The following is an 18,284-nucleotide window of genomic DNA, read 5'->3' on the forward strand; positions in this document are numbered from 1 at the left end:
TACTTGAAAACGCGTTAAGTTGCTATGTGTTTGAAAGTGATAGAATTTCATTTCTTTAAAACATTTTATAATTCTGAATTTTTAGTATTTCATGTTCTATTTAAATCAAGGCTACCTAGTTTGTAAGACAGTGTCATAACCTGAATACTGTCATGTTGGGAAATATTTCTTCCTATGTCTTTTGCATGTCCCTTTAAACTTGGTTCCTGTGTCAGCAGTACCAGTTGCTCATGCTTATTAAATTTATATTTCAGGTTTTACATTTTCAACAAAATTTAATAAATCAAAAAACTTTACAAAAAATTTTACCAGAACTCCTTCCCCTAAATGTAACAACTGTTTATACTTCTCTTTGACCGTTCTCTGTTGGTCCTCTAGCATATCTACTGTGTGCACTTTTCATTTAACATTCTTTTATTTATACTTAAAAAATGTGTCTACATGGTCTTTATATTTCAACACAGCTTTTATATTTCATTTAAATGGTTGCACAATATTCCATCAGATTAATATGTTATAGTTTAACCATTCCCCAATTTTGGACATTTAGTTTATTTCCAGTTTTTCCTGATTATGTATTATACTATCAAACTAATGTTGGCCCTGGGAGTTGACCTAGTTCAGGGCACTCTTGAAAGCAAATTTTGCCAAGTGTAAATTTAATATTGTAATTCTCAATGGTAAGAAGGAGGCTATGAAGTTTAATGAGGAAAATATTGGGAACATGTGTAGATCTATTAATAAATCGCCTCTTTTTTTTTGGCAGCTGGCTGGTACTGGGATTGGAACCCTTGACCTTGGTTTTATAACACCATGCTCTAACCAACTGAGCTAACAAGAGGGAAGGGATTATCTTTCACCTAAATGGTACAGAAACAGTGTATTGTAGTGGCTGAGGAGTTTTCTTTCTGTGCAATAAAGGGTTTGTACAAGAGACACATTCTAAGATGAGTTGATCTTGATTAACAGTATAAAATGGGTACAGATATAAACCTTCACTAGAAATTCTGAGGCTAACATAGGACTACATGGCAGCCTAAAATCATTTCTTATTTTTCCATAGCACACATGGTCATTATTTGTGGGCTACAGCAAATATTTTTAGTTATCTGGAAAATGGTATTGCTATAGCTTCTTCCCAAATGGGCTTTTCAAGTTGGTTGCTGGATTTGGACACAGAGATGATAATAATGCATGTGCATTCAAGCTGTGGGCCAGTGTGGCATGAGAGAGCCCTACTTGTATGCCAGTGTCCCACCAACTGCAACACAGTCTGAGAAGTCCAGATTTTTATATACTGCCAGGGACAATTTCAAGGGGAGAGTCAAACCTCTGCTTTCATTGCTTTGTTTCTCTTTTTTGGAATTTTTGCCCTTAATTTTGATTTTGAAAAGTTGAAAGAATAGAATAACGAACACTGATGTATACTTCACCTGGATTGACCAACCACTAACAGTTGTTATATTTGCTTTATCGCTCTCCCTACTACCACTTTTCCCTCTCTCCGTTGGAAGTAAGTGGTAGACATCATGACCATTTACCCTTAAATACTTGAGTATGTATCTACTAAGAACAAAGGCACCTTCCTATGTAACCTCAGTGCCATTATCACTCTCAAGAAACTTAACATTGATAGAGTATTATCTGATATATACAGGCCATAATTAAATTTTCTTTATTGTCCCAGTACTGTCCTTTAGAGCAGTTTTTGTTTTCCTCTTTAATTAGGAAAACAATTTACTCCTTTACTTATTTATTTTTTATTATTATTATTACTATTTTTTTTTTTTTTTTAAGATGACCGGTAAGGGGATCTTAACCCTTGACTTGGTGTTGTCAGCACCACACTCACCCAGTGAGCGAACCGGCCATCCCTATATAGGATCCGAACCCGTGGCCTTTGCGTTATCAGCACTGCACTCTCCCGAGTGAGCCACGGGCCGGTCTTTTTAGTCTCCTCCTTTAATCTAGAATACTTCCAACTTTTTTTTTTTTTTTTTTTTTTGTCTTTCATGAGAATCTCACAATTTGGAATTGTCTGGTTTGTTTTTTCATGATTTAGTTTGTGTATTCCTTCCAGCACATCACGTCTGGCAGCACATAATGTCAGTTCATCCCATGATTGGGGGTGTTTGTTCACTTGGTTAAGGTGTTATCTGCCAAATTTATCCATTGGAATATACCTTTTCCCCTTTGTGAATAGTGAGTAATATGTGAGGTAGTATTTTGAGACTGTGTGAACAGCCTGTTCCCCACCAGCTATCACCTAATGTTTTTAGCAGCTGTGATAGTCCTTGTCTGAGTCTAGTCTATATTTGAGATTGTGATTTTTGACTAAGATCTTATATCTTATATTTAGATGAGAGTTTTAAATATAAGATAACCCAATGATTAAGACTTGATTTTTATATTTAGCAAATAGCTCCCCTCCCTCCTGTCTCTTTCCTTCCTCCTCACCTCCTCCTCCCTCTCCCCCTCTTCCCTTCCTCCTTTTTCTCTTCTTCCCGAAGTAATATGTAATGATTTGGCTGTGACATAAAGATTTATGACTGATTGTCTTCCCAGAATATCATCTCTGTGTTGCCTGGGCAAATTTTTCCTTGTTTGTTTCTTTGTGAGCCAAATGATTTTATTCCTTCTGTTCTCTTCCCATCTGCTTAATAATATAATTTTTTAAAAAGAGAATTGCCTTCCTGATTGTTTATAAAGTAGTGTTTAGAAAAAATGTTTTTAAAAGAGCAGATGGCTCTGGTATTGACCTACTTCTAGATGTGGTAATTTTACTCTAACCTTCTTACTTGAAGTTAGGCCAATTTTAATATGAACAAAGTCTTAATCCTTTATTACTGCTATTTAATAGTTTTTTGTCCCTCAAAGTCCCTGCTACATAACAACCACCACTTAATACATGTAATAATGTTGGTATTGACAGTAAAGAAGTAAACGTAACCAGGAAGCTTGCCCTTTATATTCTATCCAAAGTCCTTTAGTCATTACTTGGTGCTTATATGTTTAACGGTTTTGAATCCTGGCTCCTTGCCTTACACTTTTCAGATCAGAAGCAATGTTTATTCATCTTCTGTTTCATCTACCAACTAGTCCTAGCCTTTGCCAAAACCAGAGCCTTTCAATATTAGGTTTCTTATTCTAATTTCTTGTTCTTTTCTCTCTTTAAATTATGAAATATAACTATCATATACAAAAATACGGAGAATAATACAACAAACCACCACAAGTACTCAGGACCAAGACAGCACAAGGCAGTGGTAGAAATGTAGGCTCTGGGGTGGTCCCAGCCAAGTGGTGCTCCCTGTAGTGTGGGACCTGGGACTCGTATTTTGTCTCTTTTTAAATAATAGCTTCATAGAGATATAATCTTGTAGCATAAATTCATCCTTTTCAAGTGTACAGTTCAGTGATTATTAGTCTATTCTCAGACCTTGGTGTTACAACACTGCTCTAACCAACTGAGCTAACTGGCCAGCCCTGGACATATGTTTTCAGTTCTCTTAAGCATATACCTAGGAATGGAACTATTGGATTATATATATAATGCCTCCATGTTTAACCTTTCGAGGAACTGTCAGATTGCTTTCCAAAGTTGCTGCACCATCTCACAATCCTATTCAATCTTGCTAAACCTCAATTTCCGTATCTATTAAATGGGGATAATAATAGTGCTGGGCTTTCTGGTCAAGATGGCAGAATAGACGGTCCCCAGTACCACTCTTTCCTGCAAATCAACCAATTTACAACTATTAAAGAGCAACGACAGCCAAGCTGGGGCCACTGTGGCTCAGGAGAAGAGGAGGAGAGACCTACGGGGTGCATGAAGGCAGGAGAAGCCATGATGAGAGAAAGAAAGGACCGCTCCCACCATTTCGAGCCTGGGCTACTTCAAGGCTGGAGCTGGTGAGTGCATGGAGCAAGAACTGGCAAAAACTGCAGCTGTGCCCTTTGTGTGAAGTTGCTTGGAGGCGGCAGGGGAGAAGAGGGCCTTGGTGGACCCCAGGCCAGCAAGACCACTGACAGGGTTCCCGTGGGCCCACATTGGAGGGAGGAGCCACAACAACTGAAGAAAAGGAGCCACCCAGAGGCCGGTGAGTCATCGCAAGGGATCAGTGCATGGCCTGTCTCATGGGAAGTGTTTGGAGTGCAGGCAGTAGGGGAGATGGGTCCACTGGGGGATCATTGGGGCACAGCAAGGACAGCTGATTTTTCCTCCAATCAGCACAGGTCCACTCAGTAGAATGGTCAGGAATACAGAACTGCAGGGGGTGCAGTTTACTGAAAACACTCAGGCCCAGACCAGAGTTTCCACACAATCCATGTATACCGGATCTCATGAAACCCAGAAGTACCTATAAAGTCAGCCATTAAAACCTGAGCTGCACAAAAAGCCTTCCCCAGGGAATCAGCAGCAAAGCAGCAATTTAGCTCAGCTACAGGGCTCAACTGCTGGTCCCCACGGGAAGTTCCCCCATTTTAGAAGTAAGCAAAGGACAACAATTAGTTCCAGTGCAGAGTTTAAGTGGTAGGAACAGCGAATAATCCAACTCAGAACTGAAAGAAAAAACAAAAAACCCACAGATCAGAGACAAAGTGTGATATTTACTAGTAAAGGTCTTCTTATACCACCAAAGAACACCTATAATACTTAGAAGGAGTGGAAGCTCCCTGGGCTCCCAAGCCAGGGACAGGGGAGTGCTGGAGGCCTCAGCCATGCCCTCCAACACCCACGACCAGCCCAACGATGACCACCAAACTACCACTGGAAGCCCCCTGGTCTCCCAAGCTGGGGCAGTGGGGGGCCGAGGACTTCAGCCACACCCCCCTGACATCTGTACCCAGCCCAGCAAATGACCAAGCCACCCCTGGTCTCCCCTGCAGGAATGAGGAGGGTGCCACAGGCCTGAACCATGCCCCTCCTCCCACACTATTTCCTTCCTGCTTCCCCTGACTCCCCCCCCACCAGCTGCTCCACAACAACATCTTAGAATGTAAAAAAAAAAAAATTAGTAAATAAACTTAAAAAAAAAAGTGCCTACCTGCTAGGTTTTTTGTGAGAATTAAATGAGTAGAATCATAAAAGCACTTGTTGTAAATAATATAGTACATACTCCGTAAATGTTAGCTCTTAAATCTGCATGATGGATAGTAACAACACTAATAAATGTTATTTTAATTCATTTCTCAACCTTATTATTTCTGAAGTTATTAGATGAATTAAAATATTTGTTGCTGATAATTCATAACGCAGTGTAATAAATGAAAATTTCAAATTTCAGTAGTTGTCTTTTGTACTTTAATCAGTAGGAGTCAGATACGTCTTTGGAAGGTACAGGTAAAGGCACAGCATCCTGATGGCTTTGTCTTCTCTGTCAGAACAGCACATGTGAATGGGCGTTCTCTTTGTTTTTGTTTTGAGTCAAGTATATGTATGGCGAAGTCTTTCTCTTCTTACCACACCCTTCACCCCTCACAATCCTCATTTCTTTCATTCACAGGTGAGAGAACAGAGCTCACCCTCCCAATAGTTTTTTTCTATAGAAGTCCTTGTTCTAGTGAAATTGGTTAAGAAACAGGAGTACCATCTCTTAAAAGGAAGGTAAATTTTATACCACAGGATATTGATTAAGAAGAAGTTAAGCAAGAGCTGTTTGTGGAGGTTTGACTTTGGAAAGGAAGTTTGTTGAATTGAGTTAAAATATGAGATGAGGAGAAAGAAGTCACTTTTGTCAAACTAAGAATAGTGTAAGGTAAAACTAAGAGTGATAGCGTGCACTTCCAGAGCACTGACTGTGAGCCAGGCACTTTTTTCGGTATTTACACATATTAATTCGTTCTTAACAGCAACACCCTGAGGGACACAGTATTATTATTTCCATTTGGCAAATAAGAAAACTGAAGCACAGAGAGGTTTAAGAGGTTAAATCTTTTGCAGAACAATATTTAGGTGAGTTCAACATTATCTTCTTTTAACCCCATTTTAGAGATTTTGGCCCTAAATGGGATGGGGTGGTGGTGGTATAGAGAATAGAAATTATAAATACTTTAAATTATACACATGAATCCAGCAAACCAAATCTCAATATACATACATTAACCCCCTACTCCAAGCTAGAATTCATTCACTCAGTTGGCAAATATGCATTGGGAATCTTCTAATGTCAGATACTGTATACTTCTCCCCCACCCCACATTTTAGCTATGTCAAGACTTTGACCGCAGTGTATTCTGGAGGTCTTCAGAGAGAGTAATGTTTTTCTTTGTAAAAGTTTATATTTCACTTTTAAAAGGGGAAATCATCTGATTAAAGGATATTTATTATTGAAGCAAAATTATTTCTTAATCCTACCCACTTATATCATTTATTTATGTAGTAGACTTTCAGTTTTACGGTTTTCAGTAAGTCTGTAACATTGTAAGCTATTAGACTTTGAAACTTTAATAACAAGTGCCTGAGGGTATGCTTTGTTTGGCACTCCTAGCCCTTGGATATATCCAGATATATAAGGTTGATGTAGATACCTTGTATTTTCAGAAAGCACAATATTTGCATCCAGTGTTGTTTTAGGTTGTTTTGGAATGCTAATGGACAATAGTTTTCATCTTTGGCCTAAAAATAAGATTGTGAATCCATTTCCCAGTCTTTAGAGAAGTACCTCTGATGATTTACCAAAGGTACAACTCACTTCCTTGTCAGAACATGACACATTGAAGATAGAGCTGCCTGTAAATAAGCAGAAGAGCGCGTTTATTGGGGACAGAGGTGCAGTAACTGCACTGGTAGTATAGCATTTGATGGCTGTGAACACTAGTGGTAAGAGACAGGGAATCAGCTCATACCAGGTACGGACATAGCCTAATCATGAGAATGGAGAGTTTTGACATGTATGAAGAAAAACACGACTTGGAGTATAGGTTTTACTCATATAATTGGAAAAAGAGTTGTTTTTTTCTAAACTGGGTATTTTAAATTGTTACTTGATAATCTCAGTAAGTCATCTCATATTCCATGTGCATATAATTTAGTTTAAAAGTAAAATAAAAATGATTCTGTACTATATAGTATACTTTTATTTTACATTTTTTACTCGCAGTAAGCAAAATCTACTTCCCAGCTCTATCGAAGCACTTTTATGTAGTGAAACTATATTGTGTTTATCAAAATAAGCCACTGTTATTCTTCAAACGGCATGCTATTTTAGAAAATAACTAGTATGACATGTTCATAATTAGAATCATAAAAAATATTCTGACAAATTCTAAGAGCTCAGTATTCTACTTGATGAAAGCTAAGAACTAATATAAGGATAAGACGAAATAAATATAATGTGACATATATAATACCCCTACATCTGTGGCATAACACCATAGTATTTCTTTCTTAAATTAATAATAGACTTCTATAATACGCTTGGCCAGCAGGACATGTGAAATATATTTATTTATGTATTTATTCCCTCAGCAAATATTATTGTCCACTTCCGTGATCAAGCCCCCATACTAGGCACCAGGGACACAATAGTGAATAAGACATACTCCCATCACTTCCTGCTCTTAGAGTTCAGTGGGGAAGATAGACAAAGATAAACAAAACTAAAGGGAAAAATTACAAATTGTGGCATATGCTATTAAAGAACAAATAGACCGTAGTCAACATAGGCATCCAAATTATAAAATTGTAATTGATCAGTTAAATTGAAATCTGTTTCCTTTTTCTGCCTTGGTATTTCATACTGATATCTTGTTCCATAATAACTTTGAAAAGGGCTGATAGACTCGACAAAATTGTTTCTATATATTTATTTATGCAACAAAAAAATTGATACCTATATGCCAGGCACTGATCTGAGCCCAAGAGAAAGAGCCGTGAACAAAACAAAGTCATTGTGTTCTGGTGATTTCGCCCTAGTGGCAAGTCAGTAAACAAATATATACTAAGTGTCAGGGAGCGATGAATGATAAGAACAGAAACAAAGCAGATTAAGAGGATGGAGAGTGACCAGAATACTATTTTATTTGGGTGGACTGGGAAGGAGTCTCTGAAGGGATAGAAGTTTTCCCAAAGTTTTCCTCCTTTTGTCTCTTGGTCAATTTAGCTAATGTATGCAGATGTAAGAGAATTTTTGTATCTGTTGGTATCATTTACATGTTAATTTAGACAGCCTACTTCTTTCTTATTCTTTACCACTAAGATTAATACCTGAACTCTTCTCTTCTTTGCTTTATCACTCTTCCATGTATTAAGTACTGAAGCACCTTCATCCATTCATTCCTTTATCCTTCATCCAGAAATAATGATTTGATATCTCTTCTGATTTTACAGAATCTTGGAATATAATTCATTTGATTAAAAAACATACGCGTGTACTTCAAAAAGTTCGTGGAAAAATGAAAAAATAAGGTGAATCTTATAAGATTTTTTCATTTTTCCACGAACTTTTTGAAGTACCCTCATATTCTATAATTAAATGTCTTCCAGATATTCGATTATAAAGTGGAATTGCTTCTGGAGAGAGTGCTTTTATCTGAGTTTTTCTTCTGGTGAACTCATAGTCATCGAAATTTGATGTCTTGGGTGAGGTTACAGTGATTCCAGACTTAATGCCTAAAAGCACTTAATAAAATTGTACACTGCTCAAGTGTTCTGTAGCATTGCACAAGTCTAAAACAGGTAGAATAAAATTGTACACTGCTCAAGTGTTCTATAGCATTGCACAAGTCTAAAACAGGTAGCTGGCACCCACTCCACACCTCACTGTTGGCTAACTGACTTGTCCCAGAAATAGCTCAGTGTTATGTGATCAGACAACTACAACTAGCAGAGAAGTGATTTTTGTTTCCTGCCACATATGTGCAGTCTGTGGTAGACAGCAAAATCCAGGTCCAATTCACTTGACTCTAACAGTAACATAGTTCTTAGGAGAATCGTGCAAATCAGTAGCCAAATCATTTTGGATGGAATTCAAGATAGCCCTGCCTTATATCAAATTCCACATTATGGAAAATAGTGTTAGAGCAAGACTCAGTGGTAGTCCCTTCAGTTACATGAAGTAATGGTGCTGCCCCAATCTGGTTAATCTCAGACAGTCTCTGCCAAATGAGTTAAAAACTCTCAGGTGAGTCTGAGGCAGCATCATGGTAGTTTTGTAGAACCATTTTTCTCAGAGAACAGTTATTCTGTTTTATGGAATGAAGTGTCGCCTGATTCTACAAATGCAATAAAGCCAATAGAGATCTTTAAAAAAAAAACAACAAGAAAACATTTTTCTGAAATCAAGAGGATGTTTTAACAACCTCCCACTATTGGAATAGTGCAGTTCTTGTTTCTAACTCTTAGGAGGAATGTATTGTTTTTGTGTCTGAAAGATTTTTAAATGCTACAATTTAACAGAACATTGCTTCATAAATTCCTTAGCAGTAACTCAGAAGGTGAATCGTGGGGTATTTATCCAAATAAATCTGTGCTCTGTGTGTGCAAAGCATTGCTGCTTAGGTAACTAGTGGTAATACATAGGATTCGATTCATGCTTAGATCTTTTCTTTTCTTTTACTGGGCTCGTTTTCAAAATGGCAGTATGTTTATTGCATTTCTTTTTTTTTTTTTTTTTTTTTTTTTTTTTTAAAGATGACCGGTAAGGGGATCTCAACCCTTGGCTTGGTGTTGTCAGCACCACGCTCAGCCAGTGAGCAAACCGGCCATCCGTATATGGGATCCGAACCCGGGGCCTTGGTGTTATCAGCACCACACTCTCCCGAGTGAGCCACGGGCCGGCCCTTATTGCATTTCTTAAAGTCAAAATACCAAATCTAAAACCAAGTAATTTAAAAAAAATTCCTCTGTTAATTATTTATTATTACTGTTGAAATGCTGCTTTCCATTGCTGATGATTTTGAACAGAAGAGTGCACCTATGATATCAAAGCTGTCAGCAGTTCTTTTCCTAATGCTGGTTTTGTACTTTTGCTTATAAGAACTAAGTACATTTTACAGTCAGAGCTTCATAGACATAGTTGTGGACTTTTCCATGGCCACACTGAATGTCTACATTTTGAAAACATTTTAAAGCTAAAATTCAGTTCAAGAATACTGATCTTTCGTCTACAAAGAAAGCTAAAAAAGCATTTATGTTTAGAACTGTGTAAAAATTTACTCTAGGGGATTTAAAAGGTGAATAAAAAAACAAAAAACAAAAAACACCCAAACTTCTGATTGTTTGTTTAGCAGGTTGTAAATCATGGCTGTGTGGATACAAGCTCAGCAGCTCCAAGGAGATGCCCTCCATCAGATGCAGGCGTTATATGGTCAGCATTTCCCCATTGAGGTGCGACATTATTTATCCCAGTGGATTGAAAGCCAAGCTTGGTAAGTGAACAGTTTTTTACATCGTACTTTGTGAAGCACAAGAATATTGAAGTTAGATTAGAAAGATGTCACGATGGCGACTTTAAAAGTTGTGTGTTTAACACACACACACACACACACACACACACAAAAACTGGGGGGGGGAAGAAGATATAACAACCACAATTACTTGAAGTTGATACGACAAGCAAACAGAAAGGACATTGTTGGGGGGGAAGGGGGGAGGGAGAAGGGAGGGAGGTTTTGGTGATGGGGAGCAATAATCAGCCACAATGTATATCGACAAAATAAAATTTAAAAAAATAAATAAATAAATAAATAAATAAAATAAAATAAAATAAAAGTTGTGTGTTTAAAAAAAATTTTTATGCGATCCATGAAAAGGTATTTAACCCTGTCTTAGATTTAGGAAATGAAATAAGTCTTGGGATTTTTAAAACAGGATTTGTTCTTTTTTATGATAAATACTGGTTAAAAGCATTAGAGTGTTGCTGCTAATGAAGAACAATCAACAAATATGTTTTGAGTACCTATAGGGTGCCTAGCAGTATTGGAGGTAGTGAAAAAATTAATTCCCTTGTCCCCAAAGAATTTAGTGTTTAATATGGCAGATAAGTTATGAATATGCATATAATTTAATTATAATTTATTACAATTAATTTTACTAAATGTAAATTATTTTACATTTATTAAATTAATGAATTTAGGGGCCGGCCCGTGGCTCACTTGGGAGAGTGTGGTGCTGAGAACACCAAGGCCAAGGGTTCAGATCCCTGTATAGGGATGGCTGGTTAGCTCACTTGGGAGAGCGTGGTGCTGACAACACCAAGTCAAGGGTTAAGATCCCCTTAAGAATATAGGAATGGCCGGTCACGAAAAAGACAAAAAAAAAAAAAAAGATCCCCTTACCTGTCATCTTTATAGAAAAAAAAATTAATGAGTTTACATCTAATTAAAGTGATTATTTAATAAAATGAATAATTTAGCAGTGGAGACATCAGCGTTTTTAAATTTATGTGTATTTATATGTACACATATAGACTAAAAGAAAATACACCAAAATATTAACAATAATTACATTTTGGTGGTGGATTTAACAAGCATTTTAGATTTTATCTTCCAAGTTACTGATTTCATCCTTGGGGAGGGGGTTTGTTTTAAAATTCTTTTAGAATTAGTATAATGCATTTGGCTGACTACACAGCTTTTTAACTGGCAACATTATTACAAACCAGGCAACAGGTTGTGCAACACTCTGCTCAGGTCCTGGGAGGTTGATGGTTGGGTACAGTCTGTCAATCAACCTGACATATTCATTAGATACTTCAGGCCTCCACCATCATGGCCAGGGGTCCTCTTTGACAGCTTCTGGGAGAAACCAGCTTTGATGCTGCTGTTTGAAGAAGGCTGTATACCTGTCAGTGATATTGCCTTGGAGTAATTGCAATTATATGTTTGTACCAGATTTCTGTTCAGAAACGAGAGCGCACCAAGGAAGGCAATTTTCTAAGCAATTAAAAAAACAGCTTCGTGTAATTAAGTGAGGGAAAAAAGAGTTAAGTATGAGGTCAGCTGTACCTTGTTTAGTGCTTTTCCATTCCCTTTTTGTTTTGTTTTCTGTTTTAATGACCCGGAAAATTTAGAAAAACATGAGTTGGAAGTTTCTGGTAATTTAAAATTTCATTTAGCAGATTTCCCATGTAGTCTTCTTACTAGAATGAGCGTTAAAAGACTTATGTTGATATTAAGGAAAACCTGCATTTTACTTAGTTTTGGTTTTCTTAAGAATATATAAAGATTTTAATTAAAAAAGTCTTCAATTCTTCATGTTTAAGCTGTCTATGCAAGTTTTTTTTTTAAGCAGCAAATTAGGTTTTCAAATAAAGAACCAGTACTTTATGAGTTTTGCTCAGAGACTGGATCCTCTCAAGGGTGGGTTTCCCAGACAAGGAGCATTACTGCCAGTCAAAACAGAGGTGTAGCGGTGCCCTTCATTCCTTCCAGGCTTTTTTTGTCTTTTTGTGACTGGCCGCACGAGCTCAGCCAATGAGCGCACCGGCCATCCTTATATAGGATCCAAACCTGCAGCAGGAGCGCTGCTGCTCTCCCAGCGCTGCACTCTCCCGAGTGCGCCACGGGGTCGGCCCCAGGCTTTTTTTTTTTTTTTTTTGTCGTTTTTTCGTGACCGGCACTCAGCCAGTGAGTGCACCGGTCAGTCCTATATAGGATCCGCCCGCGGCGGGAGCGTCGCCGCACTGCCAGCGCAGCACTCTACCAAGTGCGCCACGGCTCGGCCCCGGCCCCAGGCTTTTATTTAACACACAGAGCATATGCGTTTAACATTTGGCTTGCCTCTCAAAGTGCAGATTTGGGTATACTGTTTGATGAAGTACAGTATCAATGTTATGGCACACCTGTTTGTGCCTGTATTTAGAATTAATTGCTAACTTCAGGGATTTAGAGATGACAGAGCCTTTAGCTACCACTAGATCTCTTGTTTGGCTCCAGACCCTGTGAGCAGTAATTGAATGTTATTTCAGTCTGACAGCTGTTTGGTTTCTTCAGCAAGCTAAGCAATTTAGTACTGACTAGTAGCAATTGTTACCTAAGTTGTAGAAAGAAAGGAAGAAGGAAAGAAAGGAGGGAGGGAGGAAGACCATCCAACCCCTGTTACCAGTTAAATGGCTCTGAATTAATGCAAAGTCTGTACAGTGGTTTCTCTTGTTCACTGGAAAAGTCAGCATTGCCTACAGGTCTGCCTTAATGTCTCATTGCCAGGGCTCCTTAGAAATAGCAATAACTGTTGTTTCACTTGTCTCTACTTAAGAAATACTCAGTGTGAAAGTAGCAACATAGACATCAAGCTTGTCAAGGCAAGAAAGGCCGTGTAGAACAGTCTTAACCTTGTGCCCCCTTGACACCCTTGAATGGTAACTATAAATAGGAAATTATCAGAGTCCTTATTTCCTTCAGAGCACACAAAGCTCTTTCCTTTTCCCTTCATTTCTAGCAGATAGTAACAAGCACTAGAGCAAGTCAGTAGGAGGAAGGAGAAACGGCAGGATATTGTCTGAAAAAAGAAATGAAAATATACTGTACAGTCCAACTGAAGTAATTAGTAGATTGTGAATAGATTCATGTAGGCATTTAGTCAATTTGTGTTGGGCTGTTTCTTAAAATTTGCAGTGAGCATTAAGGGGAAATCACTTTACTCAAAGAACAAGTGTATATGTTGAGGCTGCATTTATACAGGCTCACATGCATGTATGTATACAGATTATGTAATTTTTTTCCCCTAGGGACTCAATAGATCTTGATAATCCACAGGAGAACATTAAGGCCACTCAGCTCCTGGAGGGCCTGGTGCAAGAGCTGCAGAAGAAGGCGGAGCACCAGGTGGGGGAAGATGGGTTTTTACTGAAGATCAAGCTGGGGCACTATGCCACGCAGCTCCAGGTGGGTGTGAGCTCTGGGATCACATTTAAATCTCTTCCCCACAAGGGCTTCTTCCTTCATTTCAGTACTTCCTGTAGAGACTTTCATTCTCTTCTTCAACCCAACATTGTTGAGTGACGTGGTACATGCATAAGGTTCTTATTGTTTGGTTTTATGGTTGTGGCCTTTTTAAAAAAAAAAAATTTTATTTGAAAATAGTTTCAAACTTACAGAAAGTCACAAGAATGATACAAAGAACCAACCCCTGCCTATGGCCCAGTTCACCTGTTGTTAATATTTGCTTTATCTTCTTCTCCTCACTCTCTCTACGCACAGTGTTCAGTCACTTGAGAGTAAGTTGCACATCATGTTCCTTTATCTCTGAGTACTTCAGTGTGCATATTCTAAGAATATGAACCTTCTTTTACATGGTTATAATATGGTCATCAACTTTAGTAAATTTAACATTGATACAGTACTTTCAGGTAATCTGTGTTTGCATTTTGTCAACTTTCTCAGAAGTCCTTTAGGGGCTGGCTGGTTAGCTCAGTTGGTTAGAGCATGGTGCTGATAACACCAAGGTCCCAGGGTTCAGTCCCTGTACTGGCCAGCTGCCAAAAAAAAAAAAAAAAAAAATGTCCTTGAGGGTATTTTTCCCCCTCTAGTCCAGGATCCAGTCCAAGATTACATATTGCATCTAGTTGTCATGTCTCTTTAATCTCCTTTAATCTGGAACTGTTTTGCAATCTTACTTTGCCTTGTATTACATTGACATTTAAAAATAATTCACCTACCCTACTTTTTAAAGATAAAATATTCCTCATTTTGGGTTTGTCTGATGTTTCCTCATGATTAGATTCATGTTACACATCCCCAGTCAGAATTCTAAATAAGCAATGTTGTATCACATCCAGAGACACAAAGTGTCCATCTTCCTCTCACTGGGGCCCAGTCAAGGTGGTATCTGGTTTCAACTCTGGTGTGGCCTTTTTAAAATTTATTTATCCTGTTTCCATGAATTTTGCTGTAGTACTTTAGGCAAATTAAGATGCAAGAAATAAAATAGTCTTACCTTGTTACTGTAATTGGGTTTTCTACGATGTACTTTCTTTTTCCCGTTGGTAATAGAGCAGCAGCATTTCCTATGATTATGCCATCATGTCTCCAGAGTGTTCTCCATCATGTGAGCTCCCTGTTCTGAGGCAGGGTGAGGCCCCATAGCGTGTCCCATGGAGTGGGACAAAGTGATGTCTACTCTTGGATTCTTTCAGAACACATACGACCGCTGCCCCATGGAGCTGGTCCGATGCATTCGCCATATCTTGTACAATGAACAGAGGCTGGTCCGAGAAGCCAACAATGTGAGTGTCCCATGGGTATGGGGAGAGGGGTTGGGAAGTTTCTTTTTACCCTCCTTTCTTTTTTTTTTTTTTTTTTTCTAAAAAGATGACCAGTAAGGGGATCTTAACCCGTGGCCTTGGTGTTATCAGCACCACACTCTCCCGAGTGAGCCACGGGCTGGCCCTGCCCTCCTTTCTCTGGACCCAACTTGTCAAGGTGACTCAGTGTGCATCCATTGGCATGTCTTTAAAGAGACGATGTCCTAAGGAGCACAAAAGAAAAAGAAGAAGAGGTCTCCAATCTTACCTAATTTATTGCAACCACAAAACAATGTGAACAAGTGCAAAATGATGTAACCCCAACTGAGTAATTTTTGAGTAAAGGCATTCTTATATTTAGGTGAGATCACTTAGGAAAGACTTCTACTTAGCGCCTCTGAGCCAGGTGTGAAGGAATGGGTCAGAACAGATCATTAAGTGGCTAGATCCACAGCGGCCTTGTTTATGCCTCCTCATAACTTCAATTGGGGGTCTTCAGGATGCCTGTGAGAGGTTTAGCCTCTTGCGTGATGAAATCAAATTATTCTGTCATAAGGATATCTTGAGTGAGGACACAGACAATGTGTGTATAGCCCTGTTTCCCACGGTGTCCCTGGCACCTATTACAATCTGTGTCATTGGGTCAGCAAATGGATGTGGAATGAGGGGGTCAACATCATTAGTAGGAAGAACCCAGTTGACACCTGGGATGTGTTGCGTTCTAGTCACTCCAAAGCGAATTAAAGGGACCCTGTTTGGGATAATCTGGTGCAGGCCAGATCTGAGATAGAAGTTTCTACTATGCTTTATGAAGGTGTCATGTTTTGTCATGTTGCTTATTTCTCTGCTTTTCCCACTTCACCCCAATCCTCACAGATGACATTTGCTATTCTTTCTGACTCAAACTGTAGCTTTTGGGGTCTTAGCCCAGTTGTAGAAGCTGGCATCGACTTTTCCTGGGGATTAAGGCCTGAGGCTTCCTCCCATCCCCCACTGCTCTGCACCCTCCCCCTGATGTCTCCAGGGTAGTTCTCCGGCTGGAAGTCTTGCTGACGCCATGTCCCAGAAGCACCTTCAGATCAACCAGACATTTGAGGAGCTGCGACTGGTCACACAGGACACAGAGAATGAGCTGAAGAAGCTGCAGCAGACTCAGGAGTACTTCATCATCCAGTATCAGGAGAGCCTGAGGATCCAAGGTAAAGGCAGGGGGCAGGGTAGGGCGGGGGAGAAAGCAGCTCAGGCCGGATTGGAAGAGCACTGTTTCCATTCTGAGCCATCTACCTTTCTCTGAGTAGCAGGGAATCATTTGCGTTGAAGATGGTGAGGGGAGGATGAGGCCTAGGAAGGGGAGAAGACATAGTACCTGCACTTGGGGAGTGTGGGGTCTCACCCAGACTGCCCACGCTTGGGGAGCTCCTGGGCTGCTGGGGCAGACACTTCTTCTTCTGGGCAGGAGCTCACAGTCTAAGTAAACAATACTAGACACAATATCTTTATATATATTAGGCATTTTATAAATGTGGCTTTACTGAAATGATAAATAGGAAATATAATTACATGTTAAAAAAAAATGTTCCAAACTGGGACAGCAAAAGGCCAAGGGCCTATGTTTGAGGTGACCAGCTTTTAATGTTCCGTTCAGTTATTCAGAGAGGCCTTCTTGGGACAGAGTACAGTCTTGCACCTTATAGACAAAGCTCCCTTAGCCTGGTATAAATCTTGCTTGGTACTTGGGGCACAGAGAACTTTGAGGCGGTGGAGTCCCACCAGCGCCCCCTCTTGATCTTGTAGGAATTCAACAGTTTGAGCTTTAATAGTTTTCTCTCCCTACTTCCATGCAGAGCTCAGAATTTCAGAGAAGCCTTGGCTCAACCAGCCAGCCCATATGGATGCACACGCATACACACAGCATATGCTCCTCTAATACCACATACACAGGCTCCAGCATGTGCCTGTATTGATATTTATTTACTCTGTCTTCCCTGCTAGACTATAGTCTTTCAGAAGAGACTGTACCTTTTACCTCTGTACCCCGAGGCCAGCACAAGGCCTGAAATACTGTAGGTATTCAGTAAATGTTGGCAGCATGATTCTAGCATATCTTCCTCCCATCTGAACCCATCCCAGACTGACCCCAGAGAAAAGGTAGCCCCTTTCTACAGTGGGAACAGACTTCAGGCTATTATTTCCATTCTTGTCCTTTGACTGTTGACAGTGTTTATGATCCTGTACTTGGGTTTTCTGTTTCCTGGGCATGGGTTTAAGTTTGGATTCTGATCTGGGTTTCTACCCATCATACAGTGTAGTTCAGTCTCATTTATCAAGCTCAGTCACCAAAAGCACAGACTATCGATCTGTTTCTGCGAGGGGAGTCTCAGCTTCCTCCAGAGGAGCAGGGCAGGTGCCTCACGTCTCTCTGGCCTCCTTCCCAGAAACTTCTGCAAATTGCCAGGAGAGAGCAAAGTGGGTCACTAGCACGGGGAGGCTGAGTCCAGGTGTGGGAATCACCACCGCCGTCCCCGTGGGTGGGCAGGATTCCCAAGGTAGCCATCCAGACTGCTCTGATCTGTTTCCTGCCTGGATAACACTCACCTTGCTCAGTACTCAGCCATGAGATTGGAACCGTCTGTCTAAGCTGTGGATCCAGGCTTGACCTGGCTGCCTTAGAGTGGATTTTGTCTGTCCCATCTTGTGTGTTCCATGGGGCAGGGACTAGGTCAGTGTGACATGGCCCTCAAAAGCCAGCAGGACTCAACCAAGACGTGCTGCCGTGCACGTCTTCTTGACTCAGCCCGAGCAAGGAGACTGGGCTGTTTAGAAAGGTTATTGGAAGGGAGCAGTAATCGCAGGACGTAGGATAGCGGTTATCAGGAGGGAGGGATGGATCTGCCAGCAGGGGAGGGTGGACAGAGGCTTCCACTGTGGAAATGTTTGATTTCCTAAGCTGGGCTATTGATGCACAGCTGTTCCTTGTATTACTCTTTCTGTTTCATAATAGCAATTTCGACAAAGGTAATTAGCCCTCTCTCTCTCCTGCTCCTGCCATCGGTGAGATTCCTAACAGCTAGTGTGGAGGGAAGCTGCCTCCCCCGCCCT

The 18,284-nt window shown here is 39.9% G+C and overlaps 1 protein-coding gene across 7 annotated transcripts in view; it reads left to right on the plus strand.

Annotated features, from left to right (window-relative positions):
- Positions 1–18,284, plus strand: part of LOC134389495 (signal transducer and activator of transcription 5B) — a 57,442-nt gene that overhangs the window by 22,085 nt on the left and 17,073 nt on the right. For 3 of the 7 annotated variants that reach the window (XM_063113059.1, XM_063113066.1, XM_063113065.1), the window contains exons 2-5: positions 10,231–10,371; positions 13,671–13,827; positions 15,078–15,167; positions 16,210–16,384. In XM_063113059.1, coding sequence (XP_062969129.1) covers positions 10,244–10,371; positions 13,671–13,827; positions 15,078–15,167; positions 16,210–16,384 — 550 coding nt within the window. In that variant the 5' untranslated portion in view covers positions 10,231–10,243. Of the gene's footprint in view, positions 1–3,548; positions 4,101–10,230; positions 10,372–13,670; positions 13,828–15,077; positions 15,168–16,209; positions 16,385–18,284 lie in introns of those variants that run through there. The other 4 variants (XM_063113060.1, XM_063113063.1, XM_063113064.1 and 1 more) reach the window with 3 other exon arrangements.

The sequence above is a fragment of the Cynocephalus volans genome, chromosome 10, assembly GCF_027409185.1.
Source record: "Cynocephalus volans isolate mCynVol1 chromosome 10, mCynVol1.pri, whole genome shotgun sequence".
NCBI lineage: Eukaryota > Metazoa > Chordata > Mammalia > Dermoptera > Cynocephalidae > Cynocephalus > Cynocephalus volans.